Source organism: Symphalangus syndactylus, chromosome 22 (assembly GCF_028878055.3).
Source record: "Symphalangus syndactylus isolate Jambi chromosome 22, NHGRI_mSymSyn1-v2.1_pri, whole genome shotgun sequence".
Taxonomy (NCBI): Eukaryota; Metazoa; Chordata; class Mammalia; order Primates; family Hylobatidae; genus Symphalangus; species Symphalangus syndactylus.
The window spans coordinates 19,955,679-19,983,118 of NC_072444.2; the positions used below are offsets into that span (position 1 = coordinate 19,955,679).

A 27,440-nucleotide genomic window follows, 5' to 3' on the forward strand; every position below is an offset into this window, starting at 1 on the left:
AGCTCAGCCAGGCTTCACGCAGCCCCAGCGCAAGACCTCAGGCCAAAACCAAGCCAGGCAGAGCAGGGAGCCCTCGCCAGGGTAGAAGCACCAGGTGCCCAGGCCCCAGCCCCATATCCAGAATCACACGCCACCAGCGCCCCAGAGCCCCGGAGCCCCCTGAACCACGTACCTGTGGTTGGCAGGCCTGGGAAAAAAGACAAGAAGGAAAGGGAGGTTGTTATTACAATGGAGTGGCTAATCTGGGGCTGTGACCCCGCTGGGGGCCGGCCATGGGGCTGGGCATCGGATATAGAAGGAGAGACAGCCTCCTGCGGGGAGTGAGGGCATCAGAGGCCAGGTGTGGACAGAAGCGGGCCTTCCTTCGTCTCTGGGTCTCACAACAGCCTCGCTAGGAAGCTTAGATGATCCCAGACAAGGACACTGATCCTCAGCCAAGTGAAGTGACTCAGCCCAAATCACCCAAACTGATTCCCCAAAACCGGGCCACTAGCACCCCACTTTGCATTTTGCGCTAGAGCAACAGGAAGGCAGAGAGAGTATTCATCATACCGCCGGCACCGCACAGTGCCCAGCATATAAATGGGACTGAAGAATTACCATCTTTGATTGAGTGAGTGAGTAAATGAATGAATGGGTCAGCCATAAGCCCTGCCCAGACCCATCTGTGACAGAGGCTTCCTTGCCTGAGTCCCCAACCAGGCCCTGAGCTCCTGGAGGCAGGGGCTGGGTCTTATTCTAGGTGTGAACCAGCACAGAGCCAGGTCTTGGTCTACATTCAATGGATTCATAGACGGGTGGACAAATGGGTGGATGGTGAATGAGTGCGCAGGTCCTGAAACAGCCCTGCTTGTCGCCTTCCAGGACTCGTGATCGGTAACCACGGAAAATCCCCAAACCTAGTCTGTGACCAAACCCGGGAAGGCCCAAGCTGACTCGGTACAGAGCCTAGAACTGATTCAGCTGGGAGGCAGGAGAGCTATGCTGGGATTCACATTCCACCGAGGTGATTGTTTCCCTTCTGGATTTCGGTGATTGTAGCCATACTATTGCTTCTGTGATGCTTTTTAAAGTGGTGTCAAGGCGGGGCACGGTGGCTTACGCCTGTAATCCCAGCACTTTGGGAGGCCGAGGCGGGCCGATCACCTGAGGTCAGGAGTTTGAGACCAGCTTGCCCAACATGGTGAAACCCCGTCTCTAATAAAAATACAAAAAAAAAAAAAATTAGCTAGGTGTGGTGGCACATGCCTACAATCCCAGCTACTCGGGAGGCTGAGGCACGAAAATTGATTAAACCCGGGAGGCGGAGGTTGCAATGAACCGAGATCATGCCATTGCACTCCAGCCTGAGAGACAGAGCAAGATTCCGTCTCAAAAAATAATAAAATAAAATAAAGTCTTGTCAAATATTGACAAGCAGAGATTCTCCTAAGAGCCTGGCTAGAAAAACCACAGCTGAAGTTCTCAGGGAGCATTTGATACAGGGTCCCCTGCAGGACCAAGCAGGGGATGCGAGCCGGTGAGCTGGGCAAGGCAGGAAGGCTGGAGAATGGCAGGGCCCAAGCCCCAGCGCCAGGCCCACGTGGCCTCGGGCAGCCAGGCACCAGAAGGTTGGATCTCTCCTATGTCTCACCCGCGGTGTGGGCTCCCTGTGTTAGTAAAACATAAGATACCCAGGAGCCTAAAGCAACTGATGGGCCGTATCTTCAGGCTCTGGCCTAAAGCCTCACCCTCACCCCACACCAGGGCTCCGGTTCCCAGGCACAGCCCAGCAGCCGGGCTCCGGGCATTTCCACAACCCCTGGCCCAGAACCAGCAAATCAGGCTCCTCTGGGCCAATGATGATGCTCCGGTCTGTGGGGGAAAGGCAAAGGCTCACATTGAGAAATTCTGCTATCTGGCCAGAGCAAAACAGATTTGAGTTAAAGCCGCAGGGATCTGGGGTAGACACAAGGAAGAATCTCTTGAATTTCAATGTGGACAAAACCACTGTTTAGTCACCAACTGCAGGGTTCCAAAACAAACAACTCTGTACCATGGACAGCTGTGTGCCCGAGGCTGAGGGCTGCCCCCGATGACTGCTCCAGGTACTTCCCAGCGTTGGGGACCAGCGGCAGAGCAGGCCCAGAGGGATGGGAGAGGAATATTGGAAGCCTAAACCAAGCTCACGTGGGGTCCCACTGTAGAGCGGCTGGCCGAGAGACTGGAGTAGGGCAGGATGCGGTCTCCAGGGAGGGGTGATTGCCCCCTCCAACCCAGGGCCACTTACTTGAAGTTGATGTTGGCACAGACAAGCATGTCGTTGAGCAGGAAGACCCGACGCTCCTTGGACTTAATTAGCTGCCCGCGGTCACCGTACACGGTCTCCGTCAACGTCTCACACAGGAGCAGCTGCCGCTGGCCTGAGGTCAACAGCTGGAGGAGGGGCAGGGAAGGTCAGCATCAGCAGCGCGGCCCGGCAGCTTTACCGCGCCGGAGACCCAGAATCCTCCCATGGTGCAGAAAGGGAGACTGAGGCTGGGAGAGGTGGAGGAGGTGGAGCCACTCCCTCCATCCCTGGGTGACAAGATGCACTGGGGAGGAAGACCAGAGGACCACACGTCGGGGCCTCCTCTCTGGGGAGGCCTTGGGGAGCCTGAGCATTCACCAGCATCCGCGTGGGCCCAGCAGCCAGTGCCCCCTTCTCAGGTGAGCCAGCCAGCGCCAGCCCCTCTCTGTAGGGATTCTGCCTGATTGCCACTGCCAAGGACACAGCTCTGGAGTTACAGAGGTGGCTCTGCCCCTGTCCCCACTCCTGCTGTGAAGCCCTCGGGCAGGTCACTTCACATGTCCAAGCCTTAGTTTACTCAGCTACCAAGTGGGGTCAGATATCTCTACTACTCAGATCACACAAGGTAATGAACATGTGACCGGGTCTGGCTACATGATTGTTGGGGTCCTGTGCAAAATGAAAACACAGGCTCTTGTTCAAAGTGACTATGAATTTCAAGATGGCCATGGCAGAACATGAAAGCAAGCATGGGGCCCTTCTGGGCACCAGCCATGTGTGATGGCACGGGTCATGTGTGATGGCACAGGTCACGTGTGATGGCACGGGTCACGTGTGATGACACGGGTCATGGCCTGAGAGGCTGGCCCTGTATGTGTGCTCCATAGACAGCTACTGTCTGTGATAGTCTTCACAGTAGAGCAGGCGTGGCCTTGTGCAGGGGACCCCATTCTGCACCCCAATCTGTTGAAAGCCTTGACCTGTCTCGCCTCTTAGGTGGCCTCATGACAGAGTTGGAACAGACCTGCCAGTCAATACCACCACCCTCTGAGGACAAAGACTTTCACACCCCAGGCATCCAAGCAGGCGTTTGCCAACGTCAGGCTGGATATCAAGACCCCCCCTGCTAGTGTCAGGGCCACCAACCCATCCAGGGACCCCCTGGGAAAACGTCTTTTTTCTAACGGGGATTTTTTCTGCGGGGGGAGGGAGGATATTCAGCAAAATTCATTCCCAAAACCCGTGACCCTGATGACAACCATTACTCTCCCCTTCCTTCCCCATCCTGTGTGGGAAAAGGACAGATCACCCTGAGCCTCCCCGGGACAGAAAAGGACAGATCACCCCGAGCCTCCCCAGAGAGAAAAGGACAGATCACCCCGAGCCTCCTCGGGAGAGAAAAGGACAGATCACCCCCAGAGCCTCCTCGGGAGAGAATGCTGTTGTTCTCCAAAGCATCACCTCTCAAGTCAGCACACAACCAAAAGTCCCAGTAGGACCAAATGCCCAGTGTGTGCCAGGCACTGGGGATGGCACTTAATATTCCACATCTCATTGAATCAGCTCAGCGGTCCTTGAGGCCATCCCCATTGCCCAGGTGAGGAAACTGAGATTCCAGGGGTAAAGTGACTTGCTGAGACCCACCCGCTGTTGATTGACAGCACAGGACAGAGCTAGGCCACGTTCACCATTCCCTGCATGGAGCAGCTAGTGCAGAGCGTGACAGGAGCCAGGGGAGGCCCCACCGCTCCTAACATGCAGAAGGACTCGGGGTCCCCCACAGCTGCTAAGGCCAGGCTCCGCCTCACTATTTCCACAAGCAAACCAAACGCCAACTCAAGAGAACGCTACTCGGACCTTGAAGACAGCAGGGCCCTCCGCCCCAAGGGCTGCCAAATGTGCCATGACCCAAAACTTGGAAGAGGAAAGTCCCGTGGGCTCTGACAGTCACCCCTGCCCCCTTGGCAGATGAAAACCAACAAGAAGAAAAAGAAAACCAGGATATTGCACAAACGTCCCTTTGGAGGCTCCTGCGTAGGCTATTTTGAAACAGCTGGCATGGTTCCGTTTTGGGTTACACCCAGTTTCATTTCTGCTTCTCCCTGGGTGATGGTGATAGGGACATCACTGAACAGGTCACAGAACTGGCCAGGACTGTCCAGGGAGGGCCCTGGAGGGGGAAGCCCAGGGTGTGGCCCCCACCACACTCTTCCTAATATCTCACACGGTCCAACCCACCCTCACCTGGCAAATGGAGAAACGGAAGCTTAGAGCCTCTAGTCCTTTGCCCAACATCAAACAGGTCTCCCTTACCTCCAGCCAGGGCCCACCTCACAGAGCAGGAGAGGGCAGAATGGCTCTTCCCAACCACTACAGAATTTATTTCCTCCTCCCAAGAGGCCTCTCCCCACTGCGGCTGCACAGGTGTATGAGGCAAAGCAAGAGAAAGCCTCTTGGTCACCGAAAAGGGAGCCGAAGGTGGGGAGAGGAGAAGATTCCTGACCACAAAGGCCAGCACGGGTGGCCATGGCGGGGCTGAAGGCTTTTTCTCCCGAGACATTCCAAACCCAAGGCTTGTGTGGGGGATGGCTGAGTTAGTCCTTCCTGGAACCAGGGGGTGGAGAGTGACCCTGCCCCTTATGCCCAACCTGAGCCACGTGGATGGGGACATCCCCAGGAGAGGGCGCTGTCCCCTGCCCATCTCTTCTTCCCCAGCCCAATCCTCCTGGAGCAGGTAAAGTGAACTCAGATGCCTTGGGGGCCAGCAGGTAACATCAGTGGGAAAGGTGGGTGGGGACCAAGGGGAAGTGGGCAGCTGCCACTCAGGGGGCTGCTGCCATGTGGAAAGGTGGGCCAGTGAGCCAGCTCTTCCTATGCTCCCAGGAGACCCACAAGTCTGAATTTTACAGGACCTCTCTCAATTTTTAAATGTTGGCAATTACTGCCATGTTCTTAAAAATACCGTGTGGGCCAGGCGCAGTGGCTCATGCCTGTAATCCCAACACTTTGGGAGGCTGAGGCAGGAGGATCACTTGATCGCAGGAGTTTGAGACTAGACTGGGCAACATAGTGAGACCCCATCTCTACAAAAAAAAAATTAATTAACTGGGTGTGGTAGCCTGTGCTTGTAGTCCCAGCTACTCGAGAGGATGAGACAGGAGGCTCACTTGAGCACAGGAGCTCAAGCCTGCAGTGAGCCGTTTTTGTAGTACCACTGTACTCCAGCCTGGGCAACAGCATGAGGCCCTGTCTCAAAATAAAATAAAATTAAAATTAAAATTAAATTAAATAGAATAAAATACTGTGTGGGCCACCACACAACCTGCAACCTGAATTTGGCCTGAAGCAGGAGAGTCCTAAGATGTGGGTTTCCTGAAGCTTGGCACTGCAGGGGACCCTACAGGAGGCCTTGTCCCCACCCCACTTCACAGGCATGGGGTGGAAAGCAAAGATGCTGATGCAGGTTAGACAGCATTCTATACTGTAAAGTGCAGTGCACATGGAAAGGGCCACTATCCCTCTGGGCACTCCTTCCTGGACTCTTAGAAAGGTCTTCCCTGTGCTGCTGAAACCTCCCTCCTGGGAACGGCCAGCCACAGGCCTTAGTTCTGCTTCTAGGACCCCACAGAGCCAAGAGGCTCCCAGTCTATTCCCCAGAAGATTTGAACGTCTCCCTATAACCTCACACAGTATCCCTTCCCCAAAGAACAGTCCTGCAATGTGCCCAGGGCCTGGACACCCCAGCCTGAACTATCTCAGCCTTCCCCCACCCTCCAGTAGGTGAACAGGGGGGGCTGGGGTGTGGGACCTCCCAGAGAGCCCAGCACAGTGCCAGGCAGTTCATGTCATGTGCTGAGAGGGAAGAAGAGGGACTCCAGTGACCAACAGGTGACTCTGTGAGGTGACCTTGTGCTTTAAAAACGGGCTCTTCTATGGACTCATTTGCAAGTCTTTTGATCTTTTTTTTTTTTCCTTTGGAGACAGAGTCTCCCTCTGTCACCCAAGCTGGAGTGCAGTGGCACGATATCGGCTCACTGCAACCTCTGCCTCTTGAGTTCAAGTGATTCTCCTGCCTCAGCCTCCCGAGTAGCTGGGATTACAGGCATGTGCCACCATGCCTGGCTAATTTTTATATTTTTAGTAGAGACAAGGTTTCACCATGTTGGCCAGGCTGGTCTCGAACTCCTGACCTCAGGTGATCTGCCTGCGTCGGCCTCCCAAAGTGCTGGGATTACAGGCGTGAGCCACCGCGCCCAGCCCATTTTTTTTTTTTTAACAGATGCTCCTAAGCAGCAACCCCAAAACGTGGCATGGACTTTTCATCTTTCTTCTTGTGTTAAGGACAATCGGGAAGCCGCTTTGCCAGCTCCCTCTTTTGCTGCGCAGCCCTGGGGCTCCGGTGCTATTAAATGCTCCTTGTTTCAAAGGGAACAAGTGAGGTTCAGAGAGGGTGGGTGATTCCCTTGAGGGCACACAGCAAGCACCTGTGGCAAAATCTGGATCTAAACCCAGATTCTGACTCTCCAGAGCCTGCTCATTTAACTAGGCTTTGATTTCTGGAGTCTTTACTGGAAATCACACTGATGTGCAAAATGAACTTTTATCCTAAAATAACGTGAATAGGAATGAACGTGGGGGTCCCGCTGAGGATCCAATCCTCAAGGTCACATCTGTGGGCCTGGAAGAGCAAGGCCTCCCCTCCCTCAGAGAACACTGCCACCTAGTGGGTGGCGTGGGGCACGAGCGCAGGTGAGGGCAGGCAGGTGAGGGAAGGCAGGTGAGAGGCCTGGTTCACCTTATTGAGGCTGCTGCGGTCACTGACGCTCTTGGTCAGCTGCTGGATCTCAGCCACCTGGTCAGCTAGCCGCTTCTGCTCGTTCAGCTTCTCAGCCAGCGTCTCCAGCTCCGTGAGGGCCAGCTGCAGCGACAGCCTGTCCGGATGGCCCCTGGGGGTGTTCTTCAGCATGTCCTGCCAGGCCAGAGCAAAGACTGAGCAGCCCACCCGTGACCAACTCTACCCCAGCCTGGGGCAAAGCCTCACCCTGTGCACCCTGCACACCCCGCCACACACACTGGGTCTGCAAAGGGCCCGGCCTAAGGCCAGGACAGATGGCACCAATGCAGAACAAGACCTCAAGAAACAGCTAATGAATGAAAAAGAAAACAAAAGCATGGATCTTTCTAGGAATAGACCCAAATGAACTGAAAGTGGGGTCTCAAACAGATATTTCTCCAGCCATGTTCATAGCAGCATTAGCCACAGTTGCCAAAATGTGGAGGCAAAAATGTCCATCGACAGACGAATGGGTAAACAAAATGTGGTCTCTCCATACAATGGAGTATTATTCAGCCTTGAAAAGGAAGGAAATTCAGACACACACTAGGACACGATGAATCTTGAAGACCTCATGTTAAGGAAAACAAGCCAGTCACGAAAAGAAAAACATTGTATGATTCCACGTATACGTGCTTTCCTAGAGCAGTCAGAGTCATAGAGACACAGGGTAGAATGGTGGTTGCCAGAGGCTGTGGGGAGGGAGAATCGGGAGTTGTTAAATGGGCAGAGTTTCGGTTTGGGATGATGAGAAAGTTCTGGGATGGGTGGTGGTGATGGTTGCAGAACAATGTGAATGCACTGAACTATACACTTAGAAATGGTTATGATGGTAAATAAATAAATTTATAGATCAATCACTGATCAACTGATAAATGGTATGGTTATATAAGAGCCCACTCCCACAGGCCAGCAGCACTGAGAGTGGAGAGCAATATGCCGCCGGACCCCGCAGCCTGGTAGCCACCTTCTCAGCTCCCTGACGAGGGATAGCCCCTGCCCGAGGACCCTCAGCGGTTGGGACAGTGTCCCAATCTCTCCAGGACCCTGTGCGGGGCTAATGTCCCTTAGGAATCTGTTGTTCTGAAGCTGGAATCTGAAATGGCCAAGCTCAGCACATTTACTGAGCATCTCCTCCATGCCAGGAGCCCTGCGGGTCCTGGGATCCCCTGTGCCTTCACTCCCTTCCTGCAACCCAGGCTCAGGCCACCAGCAGTCCCTCGGTGTCCCCCACAGAGGGGCATGCAAACTGAGCTGTCGGTTACGATCAGTTTCACTCTAGAAGTGGAGAAAGATGAGGCCAGAGTCCCATAGCAGGTTGGGTGGGTTATGGATCACGGACAAGAGCCCAGACCTCCTCCCTCCCACCCCAGGAGGCACCTCCCAGCCCACAGGCAAACCCCATGGGTCAAGGCTGCTGGAATCCCGAGCAGTACCTGAAGCAGGAGGATGAACTGTGGGAACCTCTGGATGGGCTTGACCATCAGCCCATAGAGGGTGACACGGTCTGGGCTGCACACCTGCCGTCGCTGGTGGAGACAAGGTTCTGTCATTCGCTGACCCCCTGCAGAGAGGGCCCAGTGCCCCAGAGTCCAGACACTGTCCCCATTCTGGGCTCCTCTCCCCAGGCCCTAAGACCCTGCCCATCCCTGGGCTTGCAAGAAGAGCTGAGAGAGGTCCCTGGTTCTGCAGCCAGGGATCCCTCTCACCACCAGTGCCCCTGCACGGCCGCACACCCTCAGGAGACTAAAGCAGTCACCTTAAGGTCTCTGAACTAAAGGCATAACTGGGAAACTCAGCAATTTATTCAAGATGTCAGACTTCTAGAAGTGGCCAAGGCAACCATTCCCTCCACTTAACGCAGACAGGTTTGGGCTAGGATAAGGGGCGGGGCACAGGGGGACCTTCTGTCCTGTCTCTTGCATCCATCCCTGACTCCATCCACACACCCGTTACCTGGTCCTGGCCCCCATATGCTGCAATCCCACAGTTTCTCCACCTGCCTCCACTTCCATCTGCCCCAGCTCAAAATCCTTCAATGGCTCCCCATTACCTGAAATATTATATCCTAGGTCCTGGGCCTGGAGGTCTAGAACCACCCAAACTGAACTCAGCTGCCTCTCAGTGTGCACACTCAGGCCTTCTCTCCTGGGACTTCCCAACAGGGATTAGTGCTCCCAGAATCCAAAGAGACCTGCCCAGCCCCCTCCTCCTGCCTCTGACCTTTGCTCCACTATCCTTACACCTGATATAGCCTCTCCTCTGTCTTTACCTGGCACAATCCAACCATCCCCCACCAGGGCCCATGTCAGATGGCAGCTCCTCCTGCTCCCCTGTTCTCTTCGATGGGGACAGTGGGTTCCTCCACCGAGGCCGTGGCATCTAACCTGTGCTGCCGGCACATGTGTGCATGTCCTGGCACCTAGCCCAGCTGCATCCTCTGCCAGCCGGCAGGCTCCCTGCAGGCAGGGGTTCTGACTCACCAGACTACGCTCCCAAAGAAATCAGCGGAGCCTGGGCACATGAGAACTCAGAAGCTTTTCGAAGCCTTTAGCCTTTACTCTCCCACGCAATGCCCAAGATACCCCTTTAAGGAATTTTCTTACCCTTTTATAAATGAGGAAAAGGAACCAGCTTAGCAACCCTGGAGCCACAGCCCACCACAGGGCCAGCCAGGCAGACCCACCCACTCACCAGGGCACAGGAGGCAAAGGGTCAGCAAGACAACACAGGTCTCCCCTCCACCCTGCCAAAGCTCCAGGATCCCAGCTGCTTACAGACACTTGGCTATCCTCTCCCAGGGACAGGAGGGAACAATTTTTTTCCCATGGGACTGGGCTGCCCCAAAAGAAAGAGGGGAGGTGTCCAGGCCAAAGCTATGATGTCATACACAAAGCTGGGGCCAAAATGTTCCCTCCTCCTGAGCAATCTCCCTGCCCACCCTGACCAGGCACAGTACCACCGTGGAGGCCCACCTTGAGGAACTCGAGGAAGGCAGGCTTGGTGAGGCAGGCCTTCTTGATGATGGACATGGCGCTGGTGAAGTTGTTCACGTAGTCACTGTACACGTCTAGCACCATGGACTTGGAAAACTGAAACGAGGCAGGTGTGGGCCAGGGAGGTCACCTCAATGCAGGGAGCAGAAGGAAACGAGGCAGGTGTGGACCAGGGAGGCCGCCTCAATGCAGGGAGCGGAAGGGCAGCCTGCACTCACCCCACACTCCCTTGGGGCCTCGAGCTGTGCAAATCCATCACCCCCACTGGGGTGCGGACGTGGGGCTCAGAGAGGTAGAGAGGCTGGCCTGAGGTCACAGGCGGGATGGGGTGGTGCCACAGGAGAGCCCAGGGGGCCTTCGCCTCCCAGGTCTCCACCCCCAGTGCAACAGCCCAAGCCCACAGGTGGAGGGAGGAGAAGGGAGGGGCAGGGAGGGTGGGGGGAACACCCCTTCTACTGCATTCACGTTTAGGAAATCGAATGCCCCTTGCCCTCCACCTTTAAGGAAAGTGCTCCTGGCCTCTCACCAGGCAGCGTGCCCCGAGTTGAGTTGCCAAGGGAGGGATGGTCGGCCTGGAGTCAACCAACCCTCTCACCAGAGCCCCTTGACATACACCCAGAACATCAGACCTATCCAGTGACTCTATCGAGCGCTGTGGCTTTCAAAGAAAAGTTTTTTTCTTTTAGCAAAACCTAATTACCTAAAACACGTCAAAGTAGAGTGCTACCAACTTGACCTTCTCTCACCCCATGAACCTCTGGCGTCTGCAGACTTCAGCTAGAAAAGCCAGAAATCCAGTGCACCCCTCATTCCACAGATGGGAAGCCTGGGCTCAGAGTGGGCCCTGGACCTGCCCTAGGTTGCAGAACTGAGCTGGGACCAGAACCAGGTCCCCCGGATCGTGAGCCAGTGCCCCTTCCCCAGCACTGCGGCACATTCTCTCTGGGCCAAAGTTGTGGTCTTTCACAGCATTTCACACTGGCTTGAAAGCCCTCAAGTGCTCGGTAAGGGAGCTTGCGACCGGCCAGCTGGCTGCTCACAGTGACTGACAGGCCAGGGGGTGCTGCCACCTGGGAGGAGCCAGGACAGCCACCTGGCTTCAGCAGCACCATGGCCTGCCAGGTATATCCAAGGACATCCTGGCCACTTCAAGGTGTCACGCTCACCCCTAGATCAGGCCCAGAAGACCCTGCCACCCTCTAATCCCACTGACTTGAACAAGGCGAGCAGGCAGAGGCAGGAGGCTGGACTGCATGGCCCCAGGGTCAGACTGGTTGTGGTTTTACCTTGGTGGGCTGGGGAAAAAGTATGGGGACACTTACCGAGGCCACGAAGAGGTCCCCGATCTTCTCGGTGGAATCCCACTCAGCCACGCGGGAGGACAGGGCGATCTGGAACATGGAGTGGCAGTGCAGGATCTCCTTCACGCGGAAGAACACCACCTGGCACTTGCGGGCGCTCAGCGCCTTGGGCTCCATCTCCATCAGGGGGTTGCGGTAGTCCTGCCGGGGAGGGCGGGGTGAGGCCACAGGCCAGGCCGCAGCCTCTCTCCCTACCTGACCTCATGCAGAACTCGGCCAGCCATGAATGGGCCTTCCCTCCCGTGGCACGGGGGAGAGGCACTCATCCCTCACTCCTCATGCGTCCTTCCAGAAGGATCTCCATCAACATAATACCCCTGGCCTCACTGGCCACACACAACACCCCCGTGCTTCTGTGTTAAATTGGTCGGAGGAAGAGGGTCTTTTAAGCGCCATCTGCCTGCAAGGAGCTCCTTGGAGGCCAGCCTGAGGGCAAAGCTCTGCCTGTCACTGAGCCCGTGAGCGGTAAGTAAGGTCACTACAGGCTCCCTTGGCTCCCACACCCCGCGTCACTCTCCAATCAGCTTTGTCAGAGACAGGTGATATGTTCATCTCTACCTGCCTGATGCCTAGGATCCCTCTCTGAGGATCCAAACTCGAGAGGGGAAGAGAAGGCATCATTAGCAACAATTTCCTGCCCTGGCGGCCTTACTCTGGTAGCCCACAACATCCCGGAAAAGTCAAACACTGTCTCAGGAATTCAAACACTGTCTCAGGGATTCTCAGGTCGGCACATACTAGTCACTTCATGCAAGCATCTGCTCAGCAATCCCTGGGCCTCCTGATGCAAAAAAGAGGATCCGATCCTGCTCCTCTCGATGCAAGAAGGAGGACTCCATCCTACACTTCTTCCCACCTAGGGATCCCAGGAGGATGGGAAGACATGGCCCAAGCCCCAGGGGCTCCCAGAGTGGCAAGGAGGACACAGTCCCTTCCAGGCATAAATGGGGGTATATGCCCTCAGCTCTCCAGGAGTCATTTCAAAGAATCCCATTTTGTTCACAAAGTCACTCCCGTGAACACCAGGGCATCAGGAATTCTTGCTGCCTACATTTGGAGGTTCTACTGTCCCCATAAAGCAGTGCTGGCTTATGGTCCTGTCCCCTTAAAACTGCCCACAGTCCCCAAACACTCAGTATAAAGTTACCCTCCAGGGCCCTCCCTGCTTCTCCCAGAGACCCTTGAGAACTCCCTGAAGTCGCACCTGGAGTATCCGCTTCAGAGACTCCACGTAGCTGCCTTCGCTCTGCACGATGGAGCCCAGGATATGCCTCCGGACCACCTGCTCGGGCCGAAAACATGGTCAGAGCACATGACACCTGCTGCACAGGGCCAGTGCCTGCTGTGACCCAGGTGACAGGAAGGGGAGCTGATGACTACAGGACAGAGAAACCCATCCCTCCCAGGTCCCACCTGGGACCACTGGGCCTGGTGGCTGCTCTTCCTTCCAGAGCCCCTGCCAACCCTAAAGAAATGCCCTGCTGCCCGGCTGCAGAATAGAGGTGGAAGGGCACATCCCAGGGAAAGCCCCTCTATGCACATACATCTGGGGATGGGGTAATTACCACGCTCCTCCATGGTGGCAGGTGACCACCTCCATCTTTGGACAACTCTAATAGAAAATCCTAGGCCAGGCAAGGTGGCTCATGCCTGTAATCCCAGTACTTTGGGAGGCAGAGATGGGCAAATCACCTGAAGTCAGGAGTTCGAAACCAGCCTGGCCAACATGGTGAAACCCTGTCTCCAGTAAAAATACAAAAATTAGCTGGACGTGGTGGCGCATGCCTATAGTCCCAGCTACTTGGGAGGCTGAGGCAAGAGAATTGCTGGAACCTGGGAGGCAGAGGTTGCAATGAGCCAAGATTGTGCCACTGCACTCCAACCTGGGCAACAGAGCAAGACTCCATCTCAAAAAAAAGAAAAGAAAATTCTATCTTAGCATTAGCGTGAACTGAATCTCAGCTCCCTTCACTTGCTAATGAAATCCTTGAGCTATCCCTCTTCCACAAGACAGGCCTTGGGGTACCGTCCCCCCACATGGGTGGTCTCTGCTTCTGGCTAAACATCCCCAGTCCCTTCTCCTTTCCCTTCCACCATCACCCTAACCCCTCCAGAAGCCTGGCCCACGGAGGGGATCACAAGCCCTCAGCTGCAGCCTGCAGCATCCCGTCGAGCATGGTGTGGCTTGCACCTCCCTCAGCTGAGGATCTTTCCAACACAGTCACCTGGCTCCCACCCCAGACCTTCTGAAGTTCTACTGTCCTCTGAACAAGGTGGAACCTGGCTATCAGGGGTTTTGAAATCTTCCCAGGTGGCCCTATTGTGCAGCAAAGTTAGGATGGTGCTCACAGGAGGTGTCACATGTGAGAGGGGTCCGAGGGGGAGCCCATCCCTCTCGATCTTGGGTTGGGAGGTGACTGACCCCCTACTCTACCGCCACAGCTGTCCTGAGTGTCCATCAGGAGCCCACCACCACCAGAACCCCGGCCCCCTGCCCTACTCCCTCTGCTGCCTCCTCCTGCCTCCAGCAGGCTCTTCTCCCATCTTCCCACTGCCCTGCCTGCAGCCAGGCCTGGCCATGGCCTGGCCACACAGTCCCAGCAGATGGCAAGACCCTTGTCACATTGTTGATCCATTGTCAACAATCCCTAGGTATTCAAGTGGCACCCAGAACAGAGCACTAGGACATTTGGGGCTGCGTAACTCCCCGTGGTGGGGCTGTCCTGTGCCTCGTAGGATGTTCAGCAGCTTCCCTGGTCTCTACCCACCAGATGCCAGTAGCAACCCAAAATTGTCTCCAGATGTTGCCAAATATCTCCTGGGGGGCAAAAATCACCTTCGGTTGAGAGCTGCTGGCCCAGAGTGACTGACATTGCCTGATCCAGAAATTGCACAGGGCTGCAGGGGAGAGGCCCAGGGGCAGCATCAGGTCTGGTTTCTCAGGCTGTCATAGCTGGGGCTTCGCCATCTCAAATGCCGTGCTGGGCTGGGCAGGTACCATCCATGAGGGAGGCAGGTGGACTGCCATGAATGGGAGAGTAAGTGTCCCGAGAAGGGAGCTGCCTGCCCCAACTCTGCTCTGGCCAGCTGCTGCCAGCAGGAGCCTGGTGGCTCTATCTTCCTGATTTTCAAAAAGGGCCAAGCGTCAGGATTTTCTGCTGACCAAAAAAATGAGATATCCCTTCCATCAAGCTCGCTGCCCCGACACATCCTGCTCAGTGGCCTCACAGCCAGAGGAACCAGGGATCTCGCACCCTGTTTCACGGCTGGCAAAACACAGATAGTGAAGGGAAAACGTGACTGGGCTGAGATCCCAGGGCAAAGCCACCCGACCTCAGCACGATGCTCTACAAGAAGGAAGCCATTTTTTTTTCTTTTTTTTTTCAGACGGAGTCTCGCTCACTGTGTTGCCAGGCTGGAATGCAATGGCACGATCTCGGCTCACTGCAACCTCTGCCTCCTGGGTTCAAGTGATTCTCCTGCCTCAACCTCCCGAATAGCTGAGACTACAAGCATGCACCACCATGCACATCTAATTTTTTTTTTTTTTTTGTATTTTTAGTAGAGATGGAGTTTCACCATGTTGGCCAGGATGGTCTCGAACTCCTGACCTCAGTTGATCCACCCGCTTCACCCTCCCAAAGTGCTGGGGTTACAGGTGTGAGCCACCGCACCCGGCCAAGGAAGCCATTCTTAAAGAGCCTCAGTTCCTGGTAGGAGCTTGTGGCAGCTCTGAGACCCAGGGTGAGGACACGTGGACAGATGGTGGGGGCTGGGCACTTACACACCTGCAGCCTCCCCTGAGTCTGGATCCCATCTCATTCTTCAAATGACACCTTAGTCAGAAACAGCCAACAGGACTGCTCTGCGTGCCAGGGAGTAGGGGGAGGCAAGCATTCTAGATGCCGGGAGCCCACCCCCCAAAACCAACAGCACAGAGCACGCGGGGTAGAAAGTGGAAAACCTGGGCAATGGCTGAGGAGAGAACCCAGGAGGCCCCCGTCCAGCTGGGCTCTGCCAAGAGCCCCCAGTCATCACATCCCCTATGAGATCCAGACCAGCGTGGCCCCAGAGAACAGGCTGGAACCCCCAAGCCACCCCTTCCCCTGCAGACCCCCACCTGCCCCACTCCCCCACAGACCTGCTGAGGGCTCAGGCCCTCTGGCATGGGGCCCAGCTCTGGGGCTGGGGGCTTGATGTCCGAAACGCTGACCTCCAGGAGCCCCATGTCCTCCTCCTCCGAGTCACCTGGAAAGTCAGATGGGCTGATGACACAGCTAAGGCAGGGACAGCACACCCTGCTCAGGCTTCAGGAGCTGAGAGCCCCGCTAGACCAGCCTTGGACCTGGGTCCTAGGGTGCAAGCAGCTCCTGGGGCCCCGTGGGGTTAGAGCCGCCCGGTAGCTCCTTCTCAGGAGTTCCCTGCTACATCCCAGGGCCTGGAACAGTCCATCAGTGAATAATTGTGAGCGAGTGAGCGAGAGGGTGAACAGGCAGAAATCAAAGCCACGTCCTGTAGGGCCTGGGCTCTCGGCGTCCACGCTGCCAGAAGCCACTGTCCCTGCTCAGGCCTGCCCGCTCTGGCCTAGCGAAGGCTAGCCGCCCATGTCCCCATCACTAGGAACTAAAAATAGTTTTCTTCTGGAAGTCTAAAAGGGGGAAGAAAATAAGCCCTGAGAAGAACAGGGCAGCATGGTTTGGCACTTTGATTTTTAAATAAAAAATGCAGAGCTAAAGGGAAAAAGTTCAACGGGAGCCTGACATGGAATCCTGGGCGTGAGTGGAGATGGACCTCAGACGGAGGATGGAATGAGATGAACAGAGGCCCAGGCCTCTGAGAGTGGGAGGTCAGACAGTGAGAGAGGCTCCAGAGAGGGTTCCAGCCCCTACCAGAGCAAGGTACGGGTGCCGGGAGAGGGGATCCCAGCTGCTGAGTGGCTCTGACTCCAGCGGCGGCTGTGAGCAGCAGGAAATGGGAGCTGTGGGGAAGCTGGGGAGGAAAGAAGAAACAGCAGCAACCCCAAGGGTGGGAGGGGGCAGGGACACCCCAATAGGCCCTTACCTGAGCAGGAGACAGAGGAGGAGGAGGAGGAAGGACAGCGGATGACGGCGTGGGGGTGGGGGTGGTGCAGGCCCTCCTGCCGGGCCCACATCACGCCCCGGGCATCACTCCGCACCCACCCCAGCCGGCCTCGCAGCTTCCTCTTCCCCCACGAGCTGCTGGGTAACATTCTTGGCCTGTGATTCGAGCCTGCCACGGCTATTAATATCGCCTCTGCTGGGAGGGTCACTTCAGAAGGCGCTGGGCTCATGGGCGGGGTGGGGAGGCCTGAGGAGAGCCCTGGCCAGCCTGGGGTTGGGAGGGTGACCCAGGAAGAGTTCCCAGCCAGCTGGCCTGGCCATGTTGTCCTGTCTTCGGACCATCTCAATGAGTATTGAATGGCCACTTGGCCTGCTCCCTCCATCATCAGGGGTCAGTGCTCCCCAAAATGCAGAGGGAACACGGACATTCACTGAGCACCCAGCCTGTGCCAGGCCTGTGCACACCTACCCTGGTTTAGCACCGCACCAAGTGCACGGGTGGGGCTTAACCCATTTTACAGATGAAAACCCATTTACAGTCTGCCGTGCCAAGAGGGGAAAAAGTGCAAGGCGACACAGCCAGAAGGCCACAGAGCCAGGGTCTGAGCAGGCCAGCACGAGGCCGTCCTGGCACCAAACGCCTCCACTTAGGGACTGACCGCCCACCAAGAATAACGTCTGCTACATGGGGCTCTCTCTATCCTCATACTACCTCAGACATCCTCACCACAGCCCTACAAGACAGACAGCCACCCCACTGTACGGATGAGGAAACTGAGGCACAGGGAGATTAAACTACAGAATTTTCCAGGATGACACAGGCTCTCAAAGTCCTGCCCAGCTTGAGGCCTGTGTTCCTTCCGCTGCACCAGGCCATGTGCTGAGGGCGGGCAGCAGACAAAGCCTCCTTCCTTCCAAAGAGAATGGGCACCCCCAGAATTCCATCAGCTGTGAGCCCACTGTACTGGGATTCCTTGTCTCCTTGTCTGTTGCCTCTAAAGATGTGAGATGGGCAGCAGGGGCTAGTCTCACTTGACCCTGCCCCACCAATGCCTGGGAACACATCAGGGGCCCTGACCTAGACATTCTCCAGAGGAACGAACCAGAGCCTGGTGGGGACCAGGAGCAAGTGTAGGCACCTGAAGGGGGGTTCGGGGGAACAGGGGCAGGACTCACGTTCACAGCTGTGTCCCAAGGCTTTAGGACAGCTCCTAGCACATAGTAGATGCTTAATAAAACTTGTCACATGAATGATCAATTGATCAAATCTGACCATGGGACACTTCTGCGTAAAACCCTCGACCTTCCAGCATCCTTAAGACCAAAGGCAAATGCCCAGCAAGGCTGACAGAGCCTGTACTGACCGGACCCTGGCCTATCACGCCCGCCCTCACTTCCGCCACCTGAGGCCTCCTCTATCCCTTCCAGGCCTGTGTGTCCTCAGCCCTGTCATAACCTCTCTGTGCCTATTCCCTCATCTGCTGTGTGGGAATGTGAGAGTTCTCTGCACCTTGTGTGGTGAGGATAAGGATGAAGTGAGGAACTGTAGGCTCATAGGAGAGCACCTGGCACACAGCAAATAATCAATCAGTGCTGACTAAGAGCATCTCTAGAACATCTCATACTTTCTCTCATCCAGGGCTCTGCACACCCGCTCGCTCCTCTTCCCAGAGCATCCACTCTGCTCTGCCTGGTGACCTGTGCCTCCTCCTTCCCTGACCTTTCATCCCCCAAGTCCATCCTCATTTCCTCCATGTCCCCCAGGGCACCCCAGTGGACCACTTGTCAACCTGTCCTGTCATTTCCCATGTCTGTGCCTGTCTCCCGCACTGTGCCACCAGCTGGCCCCGGAGGCACTGCTGATACACACATTGTGGGTCCCTGCATGCAGCACAGGCTGTGGCGCTTAGTAGGATTCAGTAAATGTCAGCTGGTTGGAGAGATGGGTGGATGGATAAAGGAAGGAGGGAACAGGAACAAAAAAGGTGAGGACAGGTAAGCCAGACAGCACAGGGGGCAGGAGGCCAAGACGGCCGTGAGAAAAGCAGGAGCAGGGACGCTGAAGGAAGAGGCCCAGCTCTCCCGGAAGGGACAGGCCATGCCTGCCAGAGGAGGGGGAGGCACACTGGGACCTACCAGGATATTTGGGACTCAGCCCCCAACCCCCACCACCAGAGGAACCGTACGCCAAGTGGTACCCACCCAGCATGACCTCTGGGGCGTAAAGCAAAATCCCACCCTCCCCAACCCCCAGCCTAGAGCTGAGCAGCAGACCCTCCCGCTTGGGCAGTGCCTCACCGATGACGTCCTTCCTGTGCAGGAAGGAGACTTTGCGCATGACGGCCATCCGCGTCTTCTCCAGCCCATCCTTGGTCCCGCTCTTGGCGGCCTTCATGAGCTGGGTCATCTGAGCAAAGGTACAGAGGCTCGTCAGGGAAGGGACGGCCTGGGATGCCTGCCACTGAGGGCCACCCGCCTCCCCAGGCCTCAGCCTGCAGAGGTCAGAACCACCCAGACCCTCCTCTCCCAGGTCCGTGAGCAGAGGCCAAGGACGACAGTGGGGGTGAGAAGGTGCGTTCATGCCCGGGGGTCTCCCTCTTTATGGGCAAGAGGAGGCTGTAACTGATTTCTTTCCCTTCAGGACAGACTATGTGAGCAGATTTCAAATCCAGGAGATGATGTGACCTGGCGAGGAGGGGGGCAAGGGGTGCTGGAGACCTGGAGCCCTGGGCCACCCACCAATGGCATGACTCTGGGCACGTCACTGAACGTCACTGAGCCTCCATTTCCCCAGGCAAAACTGAGGAACAGCAATACCTATCCTTGCCAGGGTCTGTGAGCACCAAACATTCCAGGTCTGGGAAAGCTCCCTGAGCAGAAAAATGCGCTCCACGAATGTTGAACATGACCTTAGGAGCAACTAAAGGAGGTGTGTGCACACCCCCATCCCATCCGCCAAACCCAGGTGAGGGACCCGTCCCTTGCCTCCCCCAAAACAGCCAGGTTTCTTACTGAGCCACCATCCGGGAAAAGGAGAAAAGGCTGAAGTTGCCAGAAAGAAGAGGCAGCTTCCTCTGGCAGTGGGGAGGGGATCCATGGACACGAGCGTAGCAAGCTAAGCAGAACGTGAGACGTAAGGAGACCGCGTGCCCAGGAGAGGGAAGTGGGCATCCGAGGTGCTGGGGGAGCCCAGGCCTGACAGAGCTGCTGTCCCCTCAGCCAGTCCTTTGTCCTCCCAAGCCCCAGACCTAGCACCCGCATCTTCTCTAGCATACAGCAGCACCAGCCAAGAGAAGGCTCTGCAATGACAGAAACACTCTGTATCTGCCCTGTCCAAAGTGGGAGCCACGGGCCACATGCGACTGTTGAGCACTTGAAATGTGCTGGTGCGAGGAAGGATCCACATTTCTAATTATATTTACTTTTAGTTAATTTCCACTTAAAGAGCCACATGGCTATCACAATGGACAGTGCAGTCCTAAGAAAACCTTCTCCTTCCTAAAACTCTCTGCTGAAGGTGGGGAGCACTAATCTGCGGGGTGGGGTTGTCTCCGGTCTCTGCTCTATCACCTCCAATAACCCCTTGGTCCCCACTTAAGTATCCAAGCACTTCTTGGGGGTCTGGGCAAGGAAGGGTTGCTGAAAAGCCACCAGGTGCTGTGCATGGGGAAGCAGGGGTGGTGGCTTTTAAGGAACGAGGCTGACTTTCTGGAAGGAACCAGCAGCAGGGAAAAAAAGGAAGTTCCCTGCCTGCCCTGCATTTCTACGGGACAATCCTAGAGAAGTTGTGCTTGGCCTTTTCTGGGGTTGGGCAGGGGGAGTGGTCATAGAGGCCTTTGAGAATCTAATGAAAGGGATGGCATAGACACTCATCTTCTTCTTGTTGGGGGGTGGGAGGAGGGGGTTACACCCTCAGAGATCTGAAACCTCTGTTCCAGAATCCAGTTCCTGTCCTGGCAGAAAGCCATCAGTGGTGCTGTCCTGTGAGCCCCCCAAAGTGGTCTTTCAAGGGATCATCTGAGGCCCTTCTCTTGGCATTTTCCTGGGCAAAAAAGAACAGGCCAACACCCTAGAAGGTGTCCCCAAGTGAACCTGCAGAATCCACCCGTCCCACAGTGTGTGGCCACAGCGGGGGAAAGGCCCGGTCTTAGACTCTGCCCTTCACTAGCTCCGGGCCCCTCTGTAAGCCTTGGCTTCCTGAGAGGTTAGCCCCGCCCCCACCCTGGGTTGCAGGCCTCTCGAGGGTATCTGTGAAAGGTCTCATAAACTGTAAAGGGTCTGCTCTCCTCCTCCTGGAAGGCTTCACATTCTAATAAAGTGGGCAGCACTGCAGGATGGAGGACGTTTGGGCTCTGGCACGCTGCAGACCCAAGTTGGAATCCTAGCTCTCTCACGAACCACTGCTGTGGCCACTAGCCGGGTACTTAACACTAAAAGATGCAGAAAGGCAGCTATTGCCCAGAGTGCCACAAGGACAGGGCGGCCAGGCACGTAGATAACAACAGCCACTGTCCACTGAGCTCCTAGACCCAGCACAGCACCGTACACCCAACAGGCCTGATCATCGACCTTCAAAGCCACCCTGGGGGCTGGTACTGTGAATGCCCCCATTTCAAAGGCAAGGAAACTGAGGCTCAGAGAGGCCAAGGGGCCTGCTCAGGATCACACCATGAGGAAGTGGTGAGATTGGGATTCAAACCAGGTCCACAGACCTCGAAAGTCCATGCCTTCAGCCAAGACACACAGCAGGTGCTCAGTTAATGGAAGCTACTGTTGTCGATATCATCATCCAAAAGTTTAAGCAAGTACTGTGATTTCTCCTACAGACTTCCTTATCCTAGATTCCTCTGAATAGTGTGGAGAGATAGGAACATCCAATGTCACCAACACTAAGTTTTTCAACGTGTAACCCCAACTGTTCAGATTATTAAATGTGCAGATTCCTGAGCCTCGTCCCAGACCTACAGAAGTGGCACCCTTGGGGCTGGAACTCAGGAACCTGCATTTTTAACACAGCACCCCAGGTGATTGCAATGGTCCTAAAGTTTGAAAACCCTCCTGGGAATTCTCGTGGACTATCGAGGTTTTGCTTGCAGGTGGGGAGAAAGATAGGGGTGAGAACATGGAAGGGAACATGTGGCTTAAGGCATCTGCCACTTCCAGCACAGATGCAAGGGTGGCCAGGGTCCAGGTCTCAGGACAGCCCTGGGACTCAAGGGTGGGCCTGGGAGGCTTCATGGTACCAGGGCAGCAGGAAAACCCCTGGAGGTAGCTGCAGCTGGAAACAGCCCCCCATCCAGGGCTTGAGGGGACAGACAGACAATACCTTACAATCGTACTTGTGCTTCAGCTCCTGCATGTCTCTCCCCCCAACTCTCAAAGCCAAGATGTCTCTCTTAGTCCTGGCGTATCTCTCCTTTAGCCTAGTCAGGTCTGGAGAAAGCTGGAGCCCCAAGCGGCCAGGCAGAAGGAGAGCAGGTGAGAGGAGCAGGTGGGACAGGGAGGAGACAAAACACAGACAACAGGGGAGAAAGGAGACTCAGGTAAAGTGCGGATGGACAGCTCGGGCAGGCGGGATGCGGCACCCCAGGTCCCAGGCAGCAGTCCAGCCAGATCCTGCCTGGAATCTGCTCCGGCTGTGTCCAACCCCACCATGCCAGGCAGCTGGGGGCCAGGTCTCTGCAGCAGGGAATCTGGGCTGCTGGGGCAGCGAGGCGGGAGGGGAGTAAATCCAGGCCCCCTGTCTTAGGGAAAAGGGAAAATGCTCTGAGGGCAAGGACTGTGTCTTCTTCCCCGCTCTGTGGCCCAGCACAGGGCTTGTAACCTAGGAGCTTCTCTGTAAGTTTGTGAGATAGACAGATGGCAGGTGGATGGATGGATGGAATCAGGTCAGGGGGATAAATGGATAAGTGGGTAAATCCACAGAAAGATGAATGGATGGGTAGAAGAAGGGTTTGGTAGATGGATGGGCAACAGACAGGCAGGTGGATGGGTAGACGAACAGGCTCATAGAGGGGTGGATGGATGAATAAATAAATGGATGGATGAATAGATGCACAGATAAATAGATGGATGAGCAAATGGATAAATTTGGTTAGGTCACTATATAGCTGGGCAAATGGACAGATGGATGGATGAAGAGACAGTCAGATGAAGGAATAAGAGGATGGATGGATGGATAGGAGAATGGATTCAGGCAGTGCTATGCTGGCAAATATTTAACAATCAGTTCTCCAGGAAAAAGGGCCCTGCTTTGAAGCATTTTCATGGTGTGAATACTTCCACCAATTTCAAACTACCAAAGTGACATCACTGAATGGGAATTTGTAAAGAGATGCTCATAACTGGTTCCTGAGTTCTTGTGAGCTGACACTAGCTGCCTCTGGCACACTGCTGGAGAATGAACGGAGGGAGGATGGGTGAAGGGTAAAAGGGAGGGAGGGGATGGGCAACTGGATGGAAGAATGGATGCTCAGCTTACAGACTATCTGGAGGATGGATGGATGGATGGATGGAAGGATGGATTGACAAACAGACGGGAGAACAGGTGGATGGACAGAAGAACAGATAGATATTCAAATGCATGAACCATATGAGCAACAGTGATATTTGGTAAAGTACACAAAAGACCAAGACAGGTGCTACTTCTAGAGAAGCAGACAGAAGGATCAAGAGTATGAGTTCTGGAGGCAGGGAGGCCTACCTCAAATCATGGCTCCCTGCTTACTAGCTGGAAAAGTCTCTTTACCTGAGTTGCAGCTTCTTCACTGGTAAAGTGGCCATAATAATAGCTACTGCATAGGGTTGTTGAGAAAATTAAATGTACATGCAAAGCCCAGAGCTTATTAAGTATTCAAAAAATGGAAGCCATTATTATCTTTTAAATTGCAAGTGCTCAACATTTGTTGGATGGGTGAATGGATGAGTGGATGGATGGATGGATGGATGGATGGATGGATGGATGGATGGATACACAGACAGATGAGGCACATGTGAGATTGCATTCTACATCATTTAAGTCTCTCTGAGCTTTACACAGGTTTTCTGATCAACAAAATGAGAATCTTAAGGACAATAATATTGACCACTTAGGGTACTGGGAAAATTAAATGACACTGCTTTGTAAAGTGTACCATTCTAGGCAAACGTTCAATATTGTTATGCAAAGAAGTATGCATGCAGGACAGGGGTCCCTCTGAGAGCTACCCAGACTCCCAAAAAACTGGGGAGTTTGCGGTTTGACCTGAGTCCTGTTCATCCATAAAATAGTTTCACACAATAAAACCATAAAGCCCCTGGGCCTTCTGGTGCTCCCTCACTTCTCTCAGGGTCAGAAGAACTAGGAAATGTTAGGATCAGAGGCCACTTGCTGAGTTGGCCAGATCAGAGCAGGGGGTGGACCAGGCTGGGCCAGGGCTGGCATTTCTGTAATGAATCCATGAGTTCTGCCCAGTCCCCATCCAGCTGGATCAGAGACCTTGATTTCAAAGAGGTCACCACTGGAGAGTGGGAGAGTTCAATGCAATCCATCCCACAACTGGAAAAATAAAAACCACAGATCCCGGATTTGCACCAGCAGGACCACTTGTTCACATAACAAGATGAGGCAGCTGCTTCCACTTGGGTCCATGCCCCTCTACAGACCCCATGGTCACTTTTTTTGGCAAGAGTCCACCTGCCTAGAGACGGCCTCTTCGGATCTCTGAAGAAGGGGTTCCATTAGTTCTCTTGCAGCTGGATAGGGTGTCTGGCCATGGTCAGACTCCAAGAACAGGACAAAACACATCCCCAGACTCCTGCTGTCCTGTGCCCGCAGCACACACAGCACATAGCCAAGCAGCAGTGGCCCTAAAACATGCAGCTGCTGCAATGCCAGCGGGTGAGCAGGTGCGCCCCAAGCAGCTCAGGAGGGTGAAGCACCACAGGCAGGCTCAGTAGAGTCCCTGGCAGAAGTGGGTACCAGAGGAAAAGCCCTCCATAACCTCCTGTCTCCCTAGGAGCTTGCTGGTCAGGGAGCAGGTGGGCCTCGGCCACGGCCAGAGAAAAACTCCAAGTGGTTAGAAATCCCAACAACTGTGCCATGTAGTTTGTCTGCTGAGGAAGGATCCAAAGCCCCCAGCCTGAGACTGTGAGGGACACAAGCTCACAGCCAGCCCCCAGAGGTCCCATTCCCAGGGCCAGGCCATGGTGAGCGCGGCCCAGCATTTCTTGGAGTGCTCCGTGGGCCCCTTGTACCCCCTGGGGAGAGACAGCTGCTTAAAAGGCAGATTACCGGGCCCCACCCAACCCCTGAATCAGAGTCCCTGGTAAGGCCCTGGCATCTGTGATTCAATCAGTTACCCATGTGATTCTGATACCCGTCAAAGAATGGGGACCACCGCTGGAAAGCCTGAATTCAGCATCGTCATCCCTCCTTCCCTCTGAGAGACACGCATGGTTTCCTCCCAGTCCCAGCAAGAGGGCCAGGGCCAACATGGGAGAGGAGGAGGAATACCAGAGGCTGAGGCTAAAAGGCTGGGCCAGGACTCGAGAGCCCCATCTGGTCGCACTGCCTAGAGCAGGGCTGGGACGCACCGGTCCTGCCATATGGAGAGGCTACTGGGGGGAGTAGGGGCTTCATAACCAAAGCCCCCTTCCCTAAAGCAGTGCATGCTGCCCCTTCTGAACTGCAGGAAGCAGCAACGAGCTGTTCCTGGGCTTCTGCCTGGGCCGCTCCTCCAGCCTGGATCACCTGTCCTGTCTCCTCTGGCTCCTAAGCCCAGCTCCAACTCACCGCTCTCAGAGGCCTCCTCCGATTGGTCTCATCAGTCTCTACCCCTATCAGGCACACAGCCAGGCTGGACACAGGCTCATGTTTACATAAAGGCATTTTTGTCTTCATTATGTTTTGAAGGGCATGATAGTTTATTTTTGAAATTTGTACCACACTGATCATGATGACTAGCATTTTGTCTTCATTTTTGACAAACTGTTTCCCATTCAGTGTCTTCTGTGGACCGTAAAGGTTCGCTGAGCACAGATTAGGTCTCCCTGTTCCAATGTATCCCATCCCACAACTGAAGATATGGACTAGGCACACAGTAGGTGTTGTAAATGCTTCGCTTTTTGGCTAGCAAGACATTAAGGCTGTTTTCCACAGCCCACCCTTGGAGGCCCATGCCTGGAAAGAGCAGGCTCAGAGAGACCTGCTCAGTCCCAGGCTTGCTCAGGACTCAGGGAGCCCATCTTAGTCTGAGGAATGGCTGCCTGATGACTCGGGTGTGGGTGTTCCTCCGGCCAGCATGCCTCTCCCAGAGTGGATCCCCCAAGCCCAGAAAAGGTGGGAGGCACCGGGAAAGTCCCCTCTCTTGTCCCCACCCTGCCCATGCAGGAATGGCCCCAGGTGGAACTCTCCTGCCCCACTACATGTTTTAAAAGGAGCTTGAGGCTGGGCATGGTGGCTCACACCTATAATCCCAGCACTTTAGGAAGCCGAGGCAGGTGGATCACTTGAGGCCAGGAGTTTGAGACCAGCCTGGGCAACATGACGAAACCCCATCTCTACAAAAATACAAAAATTAGCCAGGCATGATGGTGCATGCCTGTAATCCCAGCTACCCAGGAAGCTGAGGCAGAAAATTGCTTGAACCCGGGAAACAGAGGTTACAGTGAGCCAAGGTAGGGCCACTGTACTCCAGCCTGGGCGAAAGAGTGAGACTCTATCTCAAAAGAATAATTAATAAAAATAAAAATAAAAGTAGCCTGAGAGGGACCCCGTTCCCTCTGCTCAGTCAGGGCCTGTAAGAAGCTGTCCCCATGAAACTGCAAATCTCAGCACGGACAGACACTGCCTCTTGGTGGCTTCTGCAGAACAACAGGGAAGGAGCATGGGTGCCATGGCAAAGAAGGAACCAGATGACCTATCCTCCTCGCAGCCTCAGGGGCTCCCCTCCAGGAAATAAGCAGAATGGCCTCTGCTCCAGGCAGAAACACCAGGAAAGCCGAATGCATGGATGGCACCGTGTGAGGCCCCGGAGAGAAGCCTTCCAGGCCACTCTGGCTTAGCCACAGCAGCCTCCACTCTCCACTGCCCCAGAGCAGAGAGGACTGCGCGGGCTGAGGCCTGGTCTGAGCATCGGTCCCAGAAGGCGGGGAGAGCACGTGGATCTCATCCAGGCTCCACCTCTAAGCAAGTGGCTGGGCTACCTGGAGTGAGGCGTTGAGAGGACTCTGAAGCCCAGTCTGAGCCCGTGAGCAACAGGATCAATCGACCAGGTCTGCCATAGCAAGGGGGTGGGGGGAGCACCTGTGCCAGGTACCAGCCATGCCCATCCCGGGCTTAGGTCTGCCAACAGCAATGTCTACGGGTCACTTCCTGTTTCGGGATGACCTGGGCTTCTGGCTCCCCTCTCACCACACATTCCCGGGAATCCCTGGGACCCAGACGTGAGTCCTGGACCTGGCCCTCACCACCCTGCTCCCTCCCTCCCTCCCTGAAGGGGTCTCCACGCCCTGACTGAGGTGAGCAACACCCCAGGTCCCCTCACCTTGGGCTGGAAGGACACTCGGTGCTTGGCGGGCTCGACCTCCGGCTTGGCCTCCTCCCCCGAGTCCTCGCTGTAGCTCTCGAACTCACTGGAGCTCCAGCCTACGTCCTCCGCCTGCCGAGGGGCCCCAGCCCGGTGCGCATCCTCGTAGAGCAGGTTCCTCTCTGCCCCTGCTGGCCAAGCGGCAGCTGGTGAGCCCAGGCCCTGAGGCCAAGCCTGCCAGACTTCTAGCCTCAGACCCAATTTCTGAACCCAGGTGGGGCGAGGGGGGGGTCGGGGAGAATGTGGGGACCCTGGGGCTCTTGCTTTACTTCCTCAACCATGAAACGAAGATGATAATATATCTTCCCCCTTGTAGGGCGAGCAGAGCCTG

The 27,440-nt window shown here is 55.3% G+C and overlaps 1 protein-coding gene across 8 annotated transcripts in view; it reads right to left on the minus strand.

The window, feature by feature from the left end:
• The window catches only part of ARHGEF10L (Rho guanine nucleotide exchange factor 10 like), a 159,927-nt gene that overhangs the window by 64,207 nt on the left and 68,280 nt on the right, over positions 1–27,440 (minus strand). The window contains exons 7-17 of one of the 8 annotated variants that reach the window (XM_055260735.2): positions 27,068–27,237; positions 21,868–21,984; positions 18,840–18,948; positions 15,602–15,708; positions 12,665–12,742; positions 11,422–11,601; positions 10,079–10,195; positions 8,540–8,632; positions 7,065–7,238; positions 2,270–2,415; positions 173–187 (exon numbers count right to left, since the gene is read on the minus strand). In XM_055260735.2, coding sequence (XP_055116710.1) covers positions 173–187; positions 2,270–2,415; positions 7,065–7,238; positions 8,540–8,632; positions 10,079–10,195; positions 11,422–11,601; positions 12,665–12,742; positions 15,602–15,708; positions 18,840–18,948; positions 21,868–21,984; positions 27,068–27,237 — 1,306 coding nt within the window. Of the gene's footprint in view, positions 1–172; positions 188–2,269; positions 2,416–7,064; positions 7,239–8,539; positions 8,633–10,078; positions 10,196–11,421; positions 11,602–12,664; positions 12,743–15,601; positions 15,709–16,521; positions 17,534–18,839; positions 18,949–21,867; positions 21,985–27,067; positions 27,241–27,440 lie in introns of those variants that run through there. The other 7 variants (XM_055260734.2, XM_055260736.2, XM_055260739.2 and 4 more) reach the window with 7 other exon arrangements.